This window comes from Calidris pugnax, unplaced genomic scaffold (assembly GCF_001431845.1).
Source record: "Calidris pugnax isolate Ruff unplaced genomic scaffold, ASM143184v1 scaffold219, whole genome shotgun sequence".
Lineage (NCBI taxonomy): Eukaryota > Metazoa > Chordata > Aves > Charadriiformes > Scolopacidae > Calidris > Calidris pugnax.
Window position 1 is genome coordinate 8,980,642 of NW_015094507.1, and position 13,690 is coordinate 8,994,331.

Below are 13,690 nucleotides of genomic sequence, written 5' to 3' on the forward strand. Positions count from 1 at the left end.
AATTCATAATGTGGACACATATAAGACGTTTGCCCTCACACGGCTGCTCAGGGTCCACCCTCTGTATCCTGAGCACTTCATAGGTCAGAACTACCTTCCTTATCCGAGTTCTTACACCTCTTAAGAACACTGTGCCTTTTGGTCCCTTATTAACCCTCTGAATGCCGCTTCCCAGCTTCTACCCTCACTGCCTCCCTCCCTTCCCTAGCCGGCTGTATTCCTGCCGCCTTCTCCGCTCCCGTTCCCCTCGCAGACCCCACGGCCCAGCTTCGGTCCCACTTGCTCTAAAACCAGCGCCGGCTCGCAATCCCTCCTGCCCACCGCCCAGACGCCGCTCACGGCCCTCCCCGGCCTCAAAGGCCCCAGCGCTTCCCCGGGAGGCGCATTTCGCGCGGAGATGAGGGGGCAGAGAACAACAGGCGGCGGCCGAGGGGCTACGCCGGGGGAGAGGCGCCATCTTGCGGGGAAGAGGCGGCGGCCTGGGGGCAAGGCGGGGGGCCGGCCCCCCACGCCACGCTGCCCGCAGGCCAGCGCTTTCGGCCGCCCGCCCGCGGGAGCCAGGGTCGGTCACAGCGCCCCTCCGGACGGGGACGGGGACGGGACCGAGGACCGGGTCGGGCTCACGGACGGGATCGGGGTCGAGACCACCCCCCCCTCCGAGGTCTCCTCAGGCGCCTCTCGCGGCGCGAGGGAAAGCGAGTGGGCGGGGCTTTGGCCGAGCCAATCAGCGGCCGGGCGGGGGTGTGGGTGGGAGCGCGCGCGCGCGCCTCCTGTGACGCCACAATGGCTATGGTGGCTGCACAGTGACACGTCTCCTTCCGCGGCGGCGCCCGGGAAAGGCGGCGGCGGCGGGGGGGCGGGGGGAGGTTGGAGGGAGCCCTCGTTCTCGCGGGATCCCGGAACGGCTGTTGCTCGGCCCCTCGGACCGGGCCGCCGGCGGGGACGCCAGCGGCGGCGTTGGAGGGGGCGGTCGGTGGGTCGTCCGGAGCTGAGCGGCCATGGCGGGGCAGCAGTTCCAGTACGACGACAGCGGCAACACGTTCTTCTACTTCCTCACCAGCTTCGTGGGGCTCATCGTCATCCCCGCCACCTACTACCTGTGGCCGCGGGACCAGCACGCCGGTGAGCGGCCTTACCCCGCGGTCCGGGCCCGGCCTGCGCCTCCGCCCGCCGCCACGGGCGTCCCTCACCTCCCCCGCGGCGGAGCAGAGCAGAGCGGGGCCGGGCCGGGCCTCCCGCTGAGCCGGGCCCGCACCGGCTCCGCTCCGCCCCGCACGGGAGAGACCCCGGGGGCTGCCGCTTCTGAGGGGGGGCGGGAAGCGTGGGGGGGGGCGCCGGTGGTGTCGTGGGTGTCAGCCATTTGGCGGTCCCCTCCGGGGTGTGTGTGTGGGGGGGCAGGCGGTAACCGGCGGGGTGCGAGCCCGCCGCCCCGAAACCGCGCCGGGCTCCGCGCCTCTGCGCCTGCAGAGTCATTGCTGCGCTGGGCTGTAACGCTGAGGGTTGGGATTCTTTCTCTCTTTCTTTTTTTTTTTTTTTTCCCCTTTCTCCATGCCTTCCTGGGGTGTTTCGGGGTGGGTGACCTCAATTTGCACCGTGGGAAAAGAATAAACTATTGAACGTTGTTTTGGAGTTCAGGCCAAGGAGGAAAAGTTACCCGGCTCCGCTTTTATTTGCTGAAAGGTCGCAGTGAGTGTGAAAATGGGGCTTTTGGGTTTTTTTTTGTGTGGTTTCCCTCCCCCCCCCATTGCAAGTGTCCGAAGTGCTTGGTTCCTGTTCCATCCTTTGGGATGGTGTTTTGTGGCCCAAGTGATGTTGGAAAGTTTCTCAGAATACTTCTGAATTTCTTTCCACAGTCATTTCCCTCTTTGTCTTTCCTGCATCCCTCTGTTCTCAGAGAGAGAGGGCATTTTGGTATATAGGCTGCCAGGAACACATTTTTAACTGCAGTTTTTGAGGTGAAAAAGGCTGTAGAAATTGGGTTCAAAGGCAGGATAGTGAATGCTCAGTAGACCAGGGATGCTTGATGCTGATTCCCATCGCTGAAACTACTGACCTTTTAAGAAGGCTTGTGCTTTGCAATATGAGAAAGATCCCTTTCATTCACAGTGTCTTTTTTTTACATTCAATATCTGGTGATTATTTAGTGCTTAGTATGCCATTTTAAATGGCTTGTGTGGTTTTTTTTAACTTAGTTTCATATGCAAAAGAAATATACAACAATGGCATATTGCTGCTATAGCCTCTAGTAAGGAGCAAGTTGAACAAAAATTGATAGAACAAATGTTTTGGTGTTAAATCATGGCTGTTTACAGTCTTTGTTGCTGACAAACGTGATTGGGGTTTCTGACAGGGCATTGGCTTGAGAACCTCTTTGAAGGATTGATCTCTGTCTTCCAGTTACTACCTGTTGTATGGCTGAGGAGTTTTTTCTGATGTAAAGAAAGGTTTCTCTGCCGTGTCTTGCAGAGTCCTGACTGTTGCAAGAGGGAGGCGTTACTGCTGTTGAAGACATTTTGTAATCTTTGGGTTCTTATTAAGGAGCGGGGGATCAGAGACGGAAGACAGCTCTACTTCTGTAACCTTTCTCCAAAACTCAGTATTTCTGTTTTATTTTTGTTCTGGTGGAGGGTGGGAGGCAGTGAGGGAGAAAATTGCTCGTTCTCTTGAATAACGTTTTACTTCCTCTGTAGTTCTTGGCAGCTGCTTCTTGAGAAAACTGATGAGACTTGGTTGAGATGCTGTGCAGAATGGTATGGCCAGCAGCGACACTCGGTGCTGTTCAAGTGGCTGACAGAAGCAGGAAAAACCACAGAAATGCTGTCAAACTTGTAAACACTTTACTAGCCTTATGTTTGATCTTCGAATATCCTTACAGAACAGCAGCAAATGAAAACCTAACTTTGGAATATGGCTGTATGGATTGTACCCAATTTCCAAATAGGCCTGCCATTAGACATTACTCATTTCTTTTCCTCTAGCTGGCGTTGTCAAATGTGTGGAGGGCCTGCTGCATATTGTTCTGCAATTAGTGCTGGATTCTTACAAAGCTGTATCCAACCATACTTTCCAAAACACAAGGTAAATTTTATTATGCTGTTGGTAGAAAAATGAGTCAACTAAGTGGAGATCACCAGGCGTGGCAGTGAACGGAAATGAAAGAATGATTTCTGTCTCATAATCGCCTTAATGGATTTAAAAATGTTGGTACAGTCCAATTTTTAGCATATGGCTTAATAGCCTATAGTCTCCAGGCTGAGTTCTGTTCTGCAGGCTCTTTTTTGAATACAGAGTTGAGGTGTTATGCAGATCACAGTCAGGGCTACTGGAGTGCTCCCGTGCTTCATTGTGGTATGTTCTAGTTTAATTGTATGGGTCTTGAGTGACTTGTTTCCAGCAAATTGCTCTGAATAGTCTTCACTCAACCTCGTATTTATTCAACCCTACCTGTTTCGGTGTTTGAACCAGACTTCAGGAATTAATGAAAACCTTGTGGTGATGCAAAGTACGTATTGTTTAGCCATGGCTTCCTGCTTCCAAAATAGTTCACTAAAAAAAAAACACCCAAACAAACCAAAACACATGTATCATTTCGGAAGCTAACACAAGACCTGTGTCTGCAGGAGAGAAGTTTTCCAGCACTGCTAGCTTCTGATTTCTGTAATGAGCAGGAATATCTAGACTTTGATAAGAGGTGTTTATTTTGATACTAATTTAGAACAGGTTTTCCAACCGGTGAGGCACAGTACAGGGCCAAACACAACAGACTCTGCCAGGACCTCTACTTTCTCCGTGTAGGACCAACTAACATTTTTGTTCTGGAATTGTGTTTTGTCCTACCTGTGCTAGAGAGTCCAGCCTAGAGGTGCCATTGTGGCCATGGGCAGAATTGGTGAGGTCCAGGTGGAGGAGCTACCTGTTTCAGCCTGCTGGGAGTGAGTAGATTGGATCAGAGTGAACTTGAAGTAAATCCTGTCCTCCTCACTCCAAGGCATGTTGTGCAATGTGAACCAGACCACCCAAAAGACACAGAGCAGATGCCTTTTTTGGTAAAAACTAGGTTGGAAGATGTGCCTTAGCCCTGTTGTGTTGTTAGAGCGAACTGGAGCTAGTCTGAAGCAAGAGTGGAATGCTTATAGCAGGGAGATTGAGCCTTTGGTGCCTGCTGCTTCCTCCTACAAGTGCCCTGGTGCAGGTTGTGGGATTTGGTAGAGTCGAGAGCTCCAGTGGAGGGGGAGGAATGGGAGTGCGAAACGTTCACAACTCTCTTCAAAGTGAGGTTTGGCACCAAAAAATCTGAGAATTGCTGATGGTCTGTAACATTGCAGGATTTGTTCTGTGCTGTAGTTTTGTAGTAAATGCCTGTAGAGTACATTGAAGGAAAAAAAAAATCAAGTGTTTGTTTTTGCTATAGTGAAGACTGGAACATAAGAATATATCTGTACTGCTTTACTGTTTTGAGAAAACACAAAATGTGCTGCCTAATGTCAGATTTTTAGCAGAATAGGTGTTTATTTGTCACTAAGAGTTTACTCTTTGGGTTTTCTTTGTGTTTTTTTTTTTTTTTTTGAATGAACTATTGAAAGGCCTTTTCAATACCACTGTCCTGAAGAACAGCATGATTTAACTTGTCTCTCTCAAATCCTGAGTAAAATTTGAGTGGCTTTTGTTTCCTGGATGTCTAAACCTGCTTTCTCCAGGCATTCTGAGAGAGTCCATGTGAAGTGTTGTTGCAGCCTGCAGTAGGGATCAATATTTGTATTTGGGATGGTTTTGCTGTGGTGTGGTGATCACCCTATGAACTGTCCTATAGTTTCATTACCTCAGCTTTGATAAACCAAAGAAGCAGGTAATTAACTTTGGGAAACAGATTTGTCCCAATGACTTTATCTTCTCATTGTGTTCATTGTAGAGCTGATAAGGCTCTTCTAAAAGGCTAATTGTTCAGCTTTGTGTCTTGGGCTGTAGTTTCATAACTGCTTCAAGGTAGCAGGGCTCTGACAGAGCATGTCTTATATTTCTTCCCCTCCCTTGTGCCAAGTAGAGCACCTGAGCAGTGTGGGGGACTGGAACAAACTCATTTGAGCTAAAACGGATTTTTTTTTCCTTTTTTTTTTTTTCATGTTTTAGTGTATGTTAGTTTCTGGGAATGACTCACTTTGTGGATGTCTGGGATGGTGCAGGACATGGCTTAGAGCTGGGAAGGGAGAAGACTGATTATTTCAGTTGTGTTGATAGCTTCAGGTTATGGTGAAACTGCCATGTTGTCTGTCCTTGACTTGTATCTTTAAAATGTGTGTGTTTTATTATTAAAAAAGCCACAACAGTTCATACTTTTTTGTTGATTTTTTGGGTACTGTTTTGGGTAAATATTGGTATAACTTCAGCATAATTGCTGCGAGGAGAACTATTGCAGCTACTGTTCCTGGCTTGGAATAAAAAATGCGGTTGCTGAAATTATTCCGGTGCAGATTCACTTCTTAACTAAAAGGTGTTATCTGAAATGGAAATTTTTAAGTTGTTTTTCAAAAAGTTAATTGCGAGAGCTGAAGAGAATATGTTTTTCCTCAGCAATTAGGGATGGCTAACTGCCCGTCAAAGTATCTTCGCGTTGTTGGACTTGCTTTGAACCAGATTCACTGTAAGCTTGTGTGGCCCAACTTCAGCATCTAGAAAGGAAATGGAGAGCAAGAGGTGATTCAATTCAGTTGGATAATGCGTCAGTTGTTGCACAATGCAGATGTGTTTGCTGAACTTTGTGTACTTTTTGACTTATACCTGTGTTGCTGAATTGAGACGTGTAATTATAAAGCTGTGCTGAAGCTGGTGGTCATAGAGTGCAGTGTGCTTTGTAGTTAAGTGCATGTATCTGTGAAAGCTTGTCATTTCATTCCATTTTTTAGTTGATTTAGGTCTACATTAAATAAATCATCCTGTTTAGGGCACTGGTTATTTATAATGTGTTGCAAAGCTGCTGGAAAGAATAAAAGTCTCTCTCCTGATTTTTTTACAGTAACTTGAACAAAACACGATATTGAAAACAGTTCAAAATCCCCAAAGAATAATAGCTGTGAATGCAGGGATAACGTTAATGAAAGTTTTCTCTCGGTTTCTCCTATTAGAGAAAAGAGGCTGTAGGAGCTATTCTGCTTGGAACATAGATCTTCCTTCTTGAAATGTAAGAAGAGAAAAACCTGTATGAATGGAGGGGAAAAAAAAAAAAGATGAGCTGTTGCATTTTCATATCTAGGAAAAAATACTGATTTGAAACAAAAATTGTTCAGTTCACTTTCATTGTGATAGAAATCCATACAAAGTGTGGGGTTTTTTTTTTGTCGGTCCTATGTCCCATTCACCCCCAGTTATACGTTGGCCTGTTGCTCACGGGCCTTTTTCCCCCGTACTCAAGTGTTCCTGAGGTGTAGCAGAAGTTTTCTTGAAGGGTACTGGGATAATACAAAGAAAAACCTAAAAAAAAATCTCACTAAAGGAGGCTATTCCTTGCTAATCTTTGATGATGCCATCCCTCTAGGAATTGGCTTTGGCTGTTTGACAACCTCCGTTCTAGTCTGGCCTTTTTGCATTGAGGCTGGATAAAGTATAGAAATACTTAAAAATATAGCTTAATAAGTGGCTGTTAAAAGGGAGAATAGAATATAATGGTGATACTTAATTCTATTATCAATTATTTTACTACATTGCTATTTTGAAGCAGTAGGGTTTTTTGCCTGCTACTGTAGATAGGTGGTAAGTGGCATCCGTGTTCAAAACCTTGAAGGGAAGTCTCAAGAAAGTCCTTCTGTAAGGTTTTCTGTGTTAGGAACCATACTGCTCTGTGTATCTGCCGACTACAGGGGATATCCCTCTATGTAGTAGTGTAAACAGGAAGGTTTCTCTGTAATTTTTTGGTGCATTTTTCATCTGTAGATCTCGAGGCTGTCTTCAGAGATCTGTATTAAGCCCCTGCTTTAAGATGGGAGTAGAGGAGCTGAGGCTATAAAGTTTATTTGGCTCTTCGAGGACAAACAGTGAGTCTGCAACTCGGGTGTGACTCAAGCTGATGTAGAGAATGCAGGCAGCATTTCTTCTGTTTTATTTGTAATGGAGTGATGAGCACTTGTACCTTACAGCAGCTGTGGCAGAGGAAGGGCAGATATCTCCCTACTACCTCATGCTGCTGCTCCCACTCGGGGGTAAAATCCCTCTGGGCTGCTTCTAATCCTCTGGTGAGATAAGATGGGGGGTGGGTTAACTTTGACCCCTGTCCTTGCTCACAGCTCGTTGAGATCTCGTTAACCTCACCTCTGCAGTATTTCACAGCATTTTGCTATTTGGTAGTACAGGGTAAACGTACAGGCTGCTGGTAAAGGATGGGATAAAAGGACAGGGTAAAAAGACAGGATGCCACACTCACTGCTAATGCAATGGGTGAGCATGGCTGGGAAAGCTTGATACCTGTGAATATAAGTATTTTCTGGCTGTGTGTGCATGTGCTTATCCTTTCCTGTTAATATAACCTTTGAGCATTTGTGTCAGGAAGTGGGAGGAGAGTCAGTGAAATGCAGTTATGCATTTAAGAACTGTTATTACATATAAATTGATTTTTTTTTTTTAAGGTATTGAGGGATTGAGTGTACTATGGTTAACTCAAACCATTTCAAGTTCAGAAAAATGCAGCTTATTAGGTGACTGTTAAAAGGGAGAACAGAATATAATGGTGATACTTAATACTGGTTTGTTAATTTTTTACTATATTGCTATTTTGAAACAGTAGGGTTTTTTTTTTTTCAGAAACATTTGAAGAAAGGGCAAACATTGTGAGATGTCATTAGTGATGCCTAGCAATTATCTCTAAAAATACTTTCCAAAACAAAGCATTTGGACAGGGTTATCCAAACTGCTCTGTTATTTGGAAAAAAGGCATGTCTTCTCATGGAATTTTTTTTGAAGTATTGTAATCTTATTATAAGCATTGTAGCCTCCTAGCAGTAAAATAAAATTAATAACCCTCTATTAGAGGTTACTTGAGTAGCTTCAAGACTGTCCAGAGCACTTAATTCTGCAAACCTTTTTGTTGCAAGATAAAGATCAGGCTATTACAAGAACTTTATCTCTCATTACATGTACATGAAAATAAAGCTGTTTCTATTTCTTTAAAATTCAAGCTTTGTTATGGAAGCTTATGAAAACAGTTTTGTAAAAGTTTCATTATATACCTTGTTGCTAATACTTGCTGCAAGGGTGTCTTGGACTACTTATGTAGAGGACACTGAACTACTACCAGGATGTACAGGCTACGTATTAGAGAATTCAAGTTAGTGCTATTTAACCTGATATATTTAAGGGTAAAGTGTGATGGTTTAACTGGGGTTTCATGAGCAGCGAAACATGTAGGAGGAGGAATTTGAGAGAGGGGCAAGGTAAATGATGAGGAAAGGGATCAACAGCAATTCTAAAGTGAGGATGTTGGGGTGGGGTTTTTTGGGGTAGGCTTTTATTTATTTCCTCCAAATTCATGCCTATGAAAAAGGATGCAGATCTGCAGCAATTTGAACAAGTCTTAGCCGGGGGTGGCTGCTATGTCCTTTCATCCTATGGTGCTGCCTTCTCCCACTGAGGGATTTGTAGTCCTTCCTCCCTCCTGTTGTTAGCCAGGACCTGACACACCTGCGCCTCCACGGTGAGGGAGGTCATGCTGGATGGACCATATAAAGAGTAGGGAGAAACCCAAAATAGGTGCTTCATTTCTTTTCTGGGAAAAAGATTTGTGTTTCCGCCAGTTTTTAAGTAAGTGTACAATTTAGGAGATTGAAGGGCGTTTTCAGATTTTCACTTTATCTTTCCCTTGTAAAAGGGAAAGATTAAAAGCATTCTAATTATATATCTGTTGGAGATAACGCATTTTAGGTTCAATAGATGCCATTATCTTGGTTAGCTGGTTGAACTATTTGAAACTGGGATATTTGCTAGCATTGTGACTTCTACAAAGGCTTACCAATAAAGTTTCAAATACTGATTTTTAATTTTTTTTTAATTATTTTTTAAGAACTGGGTCAGAGCACATGTCATCTTATTACAAAAGTGCATGCCTTAAGGAGGGAATAACAGGACAAGCATAAATGATGCTTCCTTTGCATATTCTCCCAGTTTCCAATGGTTTTTAGTTGAAGGAGGCTCTTTCACCATAGCATCTATACCATCCTGTGGCAAGGAGTTCACCAGCTCTGCTGTGAACTGCAAGTAATTGCCTTTGTTTTGCATCTGCTTCTGATTTTATTTGACAGTCTTTATGTGCTGTACTGGAAGAGGCAGTAAACATTCAATCCTGCCTGTCCTGGCTGTCACTTAGGTTTTTTACATCCTTCTGTTACCTCTCCTTGTGCTTTTTTTCTCTCCCAGCCGAGAGATTTGTAGCTTATATTTTGGACGTAAATCTTCTCATACGTTTGATGGCCCTTGTTCACCTTAATTGAATGTTTTCTACTTGTCCCTCTTTGAGAGGTGCAATAGGACTGTGCATCATACTCAAGGTTTGTACATACCTTAAGCTTATGTGGTGGAATAATGTTCTCTCCCTTTCCTTACAGGAGTGCTCTAAACACTTGCTTTGCTTTTTTATAATTAAACATTCAGCTCACGTTTTCATAGAACAGTTTCTCACAACACCAAGATCACATTCCTGGGAGGTAATGGTCAGCCCCACGCTTATCCTTACATATACAAAATTAGGATACTTCCTATTGCTCTATCCATTTTCATTCCCCAAATGGCATGTGCCATTCTGTAGTACGCTTGCTTGATCTTTACAGTTCTTCAGGATGCCCATGCCTATGTTACGCAGAATAAGTTAATATCGCTTTTTTAAGTTAATAAAGACGCTTTATTTTACTGCTCACCCCTTTACCCAGGTTACTTGTTAATGAAATGTGAGCATCGTAGTTCTGGCACAGATTCCTGCAGAACTCCTAGCCATTTCCTTCTGCTGTGAGAACTGGTCATTCACTTTGTCTTCTAGTCACATATTTATTTTTGCAATAGTTAGATGGTTGTCCTGAAAGACTTTTAAGAGTCACCTTTCAAAAGCCCTTTGGAAACCACAGACTGCGTCAATGGGATCTTCTCTTCCATATGTTTACTTCCTTTAGAGGAATCGCATTTGTAAACCTCACTTTTTCTTTACAAAAGCCCCACTGATGATAAATGGATGTATGGTACTGATCCCTGTGTCCACTACTTCTGTTCTTTATTATAGTTTCTCCAAGATGTGCATCAGAACATGACTGAATACAGGCATTTTTAGTGGTTGGTGATATGCGAAGTGACTTCCATCTACATTTACTTTGGATTGAATGTGTTCTGGTTTCCTCCCCACACCAAATTGATAAAATAAAGCTAGTAATCAAGGATGTGTGAGTCTCAGAGCCCAGCATTGTTGTGAATTTCATCTAAAATTGTTAGCTTTGACTCACGTGGGTGTCGTTCCATATTAAAAGGGTCGGTTTTCTGGTTCCTCTCAGACTCTATTATAAGGTTTTGCGGATGCACCTGGAGATCCAGCCCTACTGAAAATTTGATAATTTAGGTGATGTAGTTTAAAAGATAGCGTGGCTAGTCTCACCAGCAGTTTTGTCAGCACAAATAAGCCCAGCATACCAATAGGAAGGAGAAGGTTTGGAAATGGCTTGATTAGGAGTAATGTAATGTGCCCTGAGACCAGCAAGGCTGCCTGTAAACAGCAAGTCCAAGCAGACTCTGAAACAAAGTTAACTTTCAAGATGTTGAATCATCTTCTGTTACTATTAAAGTTAGTAACAAACAATATCTTTTGGTCTGCAGATATGTGTGGAACAATGTGGTAATGAAAAGGTTACTTTTTGTCTCTTTTATGCTTAATCTAGTTGCTGCAAAACATTCTCTGGAAAAGAAGCAGCTTTGCTGTTAAGGTCTTTCACAGGACTTTCTGTAGTTTATGAACTGCTTGGAATTTTAACAGGTAACAACAACATGATACTTGAAAAAGTGGTATTTTTTAATTATTTCTATGAATATTTACTAGACAGAAAAACAAGTGTTTGGAAACAACTAGGATCAGATTATTCAGCTATAAACATTTTAGTGAAGAGGCAAACTTCTAACTTGGACATGACGTCTTTATAGAGAAACTTGGGGTAATGAGGACAATTCTTACAATAACAGACATGAAAATTAGAAAGCGTCTATTCAGATAATTTCACCAATACAGTCAGTTCAAAGTCCTGGAACATGCTTTCCAGTTTAAAAACAAAAAAAAAAAAAAAAAAAAAAAATTCCATGTAGCCACTGAACAAAATACTGCTGCTTTCAATAGAATAAATTTGTTCATTATCAAGAGCTTTTGTTTGTTTGTTTTACTCAAAATGGATGGATTTGGAATTTTGAAATGAAAAAAAAGTTATCATAATTTTTCTTTTTTCTTCATTGATGAAGATAGATCATCACAGGTTCACAGATTCACAGGAGAAGTGAGGTTGGAAGGGACCTCAGGAAGTCCCTATCCCAACTTCTTGCTTAAAGCAGGGACAGCTCAGAGGAAAAAAAAAAAAAAAAAAAAAAGAAAAAATGTAATCTTAACTGAAACACTAGTGGCCATTTGAAAGCTTTGGGATTTAAGCAACAGCATTTTAGAATGCTTTTATATCAATTTAATTTGCTTCGTGACTCATAATTTGAGGTTTCACAATAGAAGTCAATCCTATTACAATCAGGTTTGAAATTTAGTACTTCAGTGGAGTTGCTGAATTTGTGAGTTGCTGCAAGTTTGCATCCTGCTTCTTAATTGCTGGGGAGGATGGGTTACTGCTTTAAAACATCGTTATCAATGTTTGTCAGTGGCTTCTTTTGAAAGTAAGTGTAGGGTTTTTTCCTAATTCTGTGGTTTTTAAACTATTCCTGGGTACCATGCTATATCCATGTGGAGTCTATTTCACAATAATTATCAAGGAAGTTGTCAATAGACTTAAGCAAAAATGGCCTAGTAATGCAGCAGGAAAGCATTTTCATACTTGTATTCGTCACCTATTATCTGAGAAATGGTTCTGTGATTAAAAAAGTAAATTTATTCGGAGAGCCGCATTTCAAGACCAAGATAAATAAATTGTCCATACCATTGTTTAATTTCTGTGATTGTTGAAGTAGGAAAAAGTCCAAGGCTTCAGCTAGTCGCATGTATATGTGTGTACTTTGCGTATATATGCACCTTATACATAGCTGTTGAAAGGAAAACTGTAGAATTCTGAACAAAACCCAGCAAAATCAGAAACTCTAAAGAGCAGTGTTTCAGCTGAGCCTGTTACCCTCTGCTTGAACAGAACAGGTTTAATGCTTAGAGCTGTGGTACCCTTGGGTCGTAACCTTCCCAAGACTTTGCATGCTGTGTGTGTTACCCGCATCTCTTGGTGCATTCCACAGGCACAAGTTTCACAGACAAGGGTATAGACAATGCTGCAAATAAATTTTCTGAAAAGCCTTGAAAGTGATCTTGGCATTTTCTAGGCTGCAGAACTCTGTCACTCTGTGTTTCTTGCTGAAAGAAGTCCTTTTCTTTCGAAACCAGGCAGTGTTCTCCTTTGGGTGAATTGTCTGCATCTGGTGGGCAGAATGTTTCATGTGCATCTCCTCGTATTTCTTTTTCTGACCGAGTCCACTGGAGCTGTATTTTAGACTTGCTGCCTTTGCTTTTCTGAGTAGCCTGAAGGCAGAAAGGACGCAGGAGGCTAGGACATGCTTCTGTTCTTTCCTACTGTTTGAGGCCAAATGATAGAAAACTGGTGACTTCCGTTTGTTCTAGATATTAAGGTTTTTGATAGTTTTTTGTTGTCCTAAAAATTGACTGTATGATCTTTTTAAACTTTTATATGCTTTAGATATGAGTACTGATACTAATAGTCTTATTTTGTGGTGTGTTTTCCTAAAACTGACCTGTGTTTGTGGCAGCTGAAACAAGATTCTGATGATTAAAACTTTGCTCTTCTATATAATTTCAGGTGTACCTCTTTCCTTTCCCCCTCTTCCAGAATTGCCCATCTCCAATAACTCTGTATTCTTGTCTTTTTTTTCCAGGAGGATGTAAAAAATGAAAAAGAATCTCCTTTAGGTCGTCTTTTGGAGTACTTGTTGCAGCCTCTAGAACCTGAAACAAAAAGGCTAGGTCTAGGTAGGGATCATGGGTCCTCCTGTTTCTTCAGGAAGAGGTATATTAAGACTTCTCAAGCACTTTCAGTAGTAGAACAATGGAGACCACTTCTGCTTCACTGTCAGAAAGGAGTAGGTCGGAAGTAATTTCTTAAGTACCAGCTAGATTAGGTTGTTCTATACAGGCTACTAAAAATGAAATGAAACTCAGGCAGTGCTGCTCTGGTGGTGTTCACCCCAAAATGGCTTGTATCCCAGATCTTTCTTTTGATGTCTTGGCGTAGCCCAGTTGTCTGGAGCCCATGTCATTGCCCACAGAACTGGTTCGTTCTTTCTGTGGTACTGTTTCTAACATGTTTTGTGAAGTCGTGCCAGCACGCGTGTCACAGATTCTTCTGGCAACAGAAGTGCTCGTGTCCCCGAGCTGCCTGGCAGTGCCCACGTTGCCAGCATCCTTTGTGTTCCTCATGTACTGGCAGAACTAGCCATCAGTAGTACTGCCGAGGTGGTGGTGATCGGAATG

The 13,690-nt window shown here is 43.0% G+C and overlaps 1 protein-coding gene across 1 annotated transcript in view; it reads left to right on the forward strand.

The window, feature by feature from the left end:
• Positions 1-874: 874 nt before the first annotated feature.
• Positions 875-13,690, forward strand: part of SEC63 (SEC63 homolog, protein translocation regulator) — a 62,363-nt gene continuing 49,547 nt past the window's right edge. The window contains exon 1 of the mRNA XM_014964705.1: positions 875-1,122. Within this exon, the coding sequence (XP_014820191.1) occupies positions 999-1,122 (124 nt within the window). The 5' untranslated portion in view covers positions 875-998. The remainder of the gene's footprint in view (positions 1,123-13,690) is intronic.